This window comes from Nanorana parkeri, unplaced genomic scaffold (genome assembly GCF_000935625.1).
Source record: "Nanorana parkeri isolate BGI_ZX_2015 unplaced genomic scaffold, ASM93562v1 scaffold14670, whole genome shotgun sequence".
NCBI classification, from domain to species: Eukaryota; Metazoa; Chordata; class Amphibia; order Anura; family Dicroglossidae; genus Nanorana; species Nanorana parkeri.
In genome coordinates, this window is record NW_017320708.1 from 1 (window position 1) to 388 (window position 388).

A 388-nucleotide genomic window follows, 5' to 3' on the forward strand; every position below is an offset into this window, starting at 1 on the left:
ACCATCTGGTATCAGCCACCATGAGTGGAGTCACCACCTGCTTACGTTTCCCTGGCCAGCTGAACGCTGACTTGCGTAAACTGGCTGTCAACATGGTACCCTTCCCTCGCCTGCACTTCTTCATGCCTGGCTTTGCCCCACTCACCAGCCGTGGTAGCCAACAGTACCGTGCCTTAACTGTGCCTGAGCTGACACAGCAGATGTTTGATGCCAAGAACATGATGGCCGCCTGTGACCCACGTCATGGCCGCTATCTGACTGTAGCTGCTGTGTTCAGAGGCCGTATGTCTATGAAAGAGGTGGATGAGCAGATGTTGAACGTCCAGAACAAGAACAGCAGCTACTTTGTTGAATGGATCCCCAACAACGTGAAGACCGCTGTCTGTGA

The 388-nt window shown here is 53.4% G+C and overlaps 1 protein-coding gene across 1 annotated transcript; it reads left to right on the plus strand.

The window, feature by feature from the left end:
- Positions 1-6: 6 nt before the first annotated feature.
- LOC108804327 (tubulin beta chain-like) lies at positions 7-383 on the plus strand (the record flags this gene model as incomplete). Its single annotated transcript, XM_018576036.1, has 1 exon — positions 7-383. A coding segment is annotated over exon 1 (363 nt), but the record flags the coding sequence as incomplete, so codon positions are not given.
- Positions 384-388: the final 5 nt, after the last annotated feature.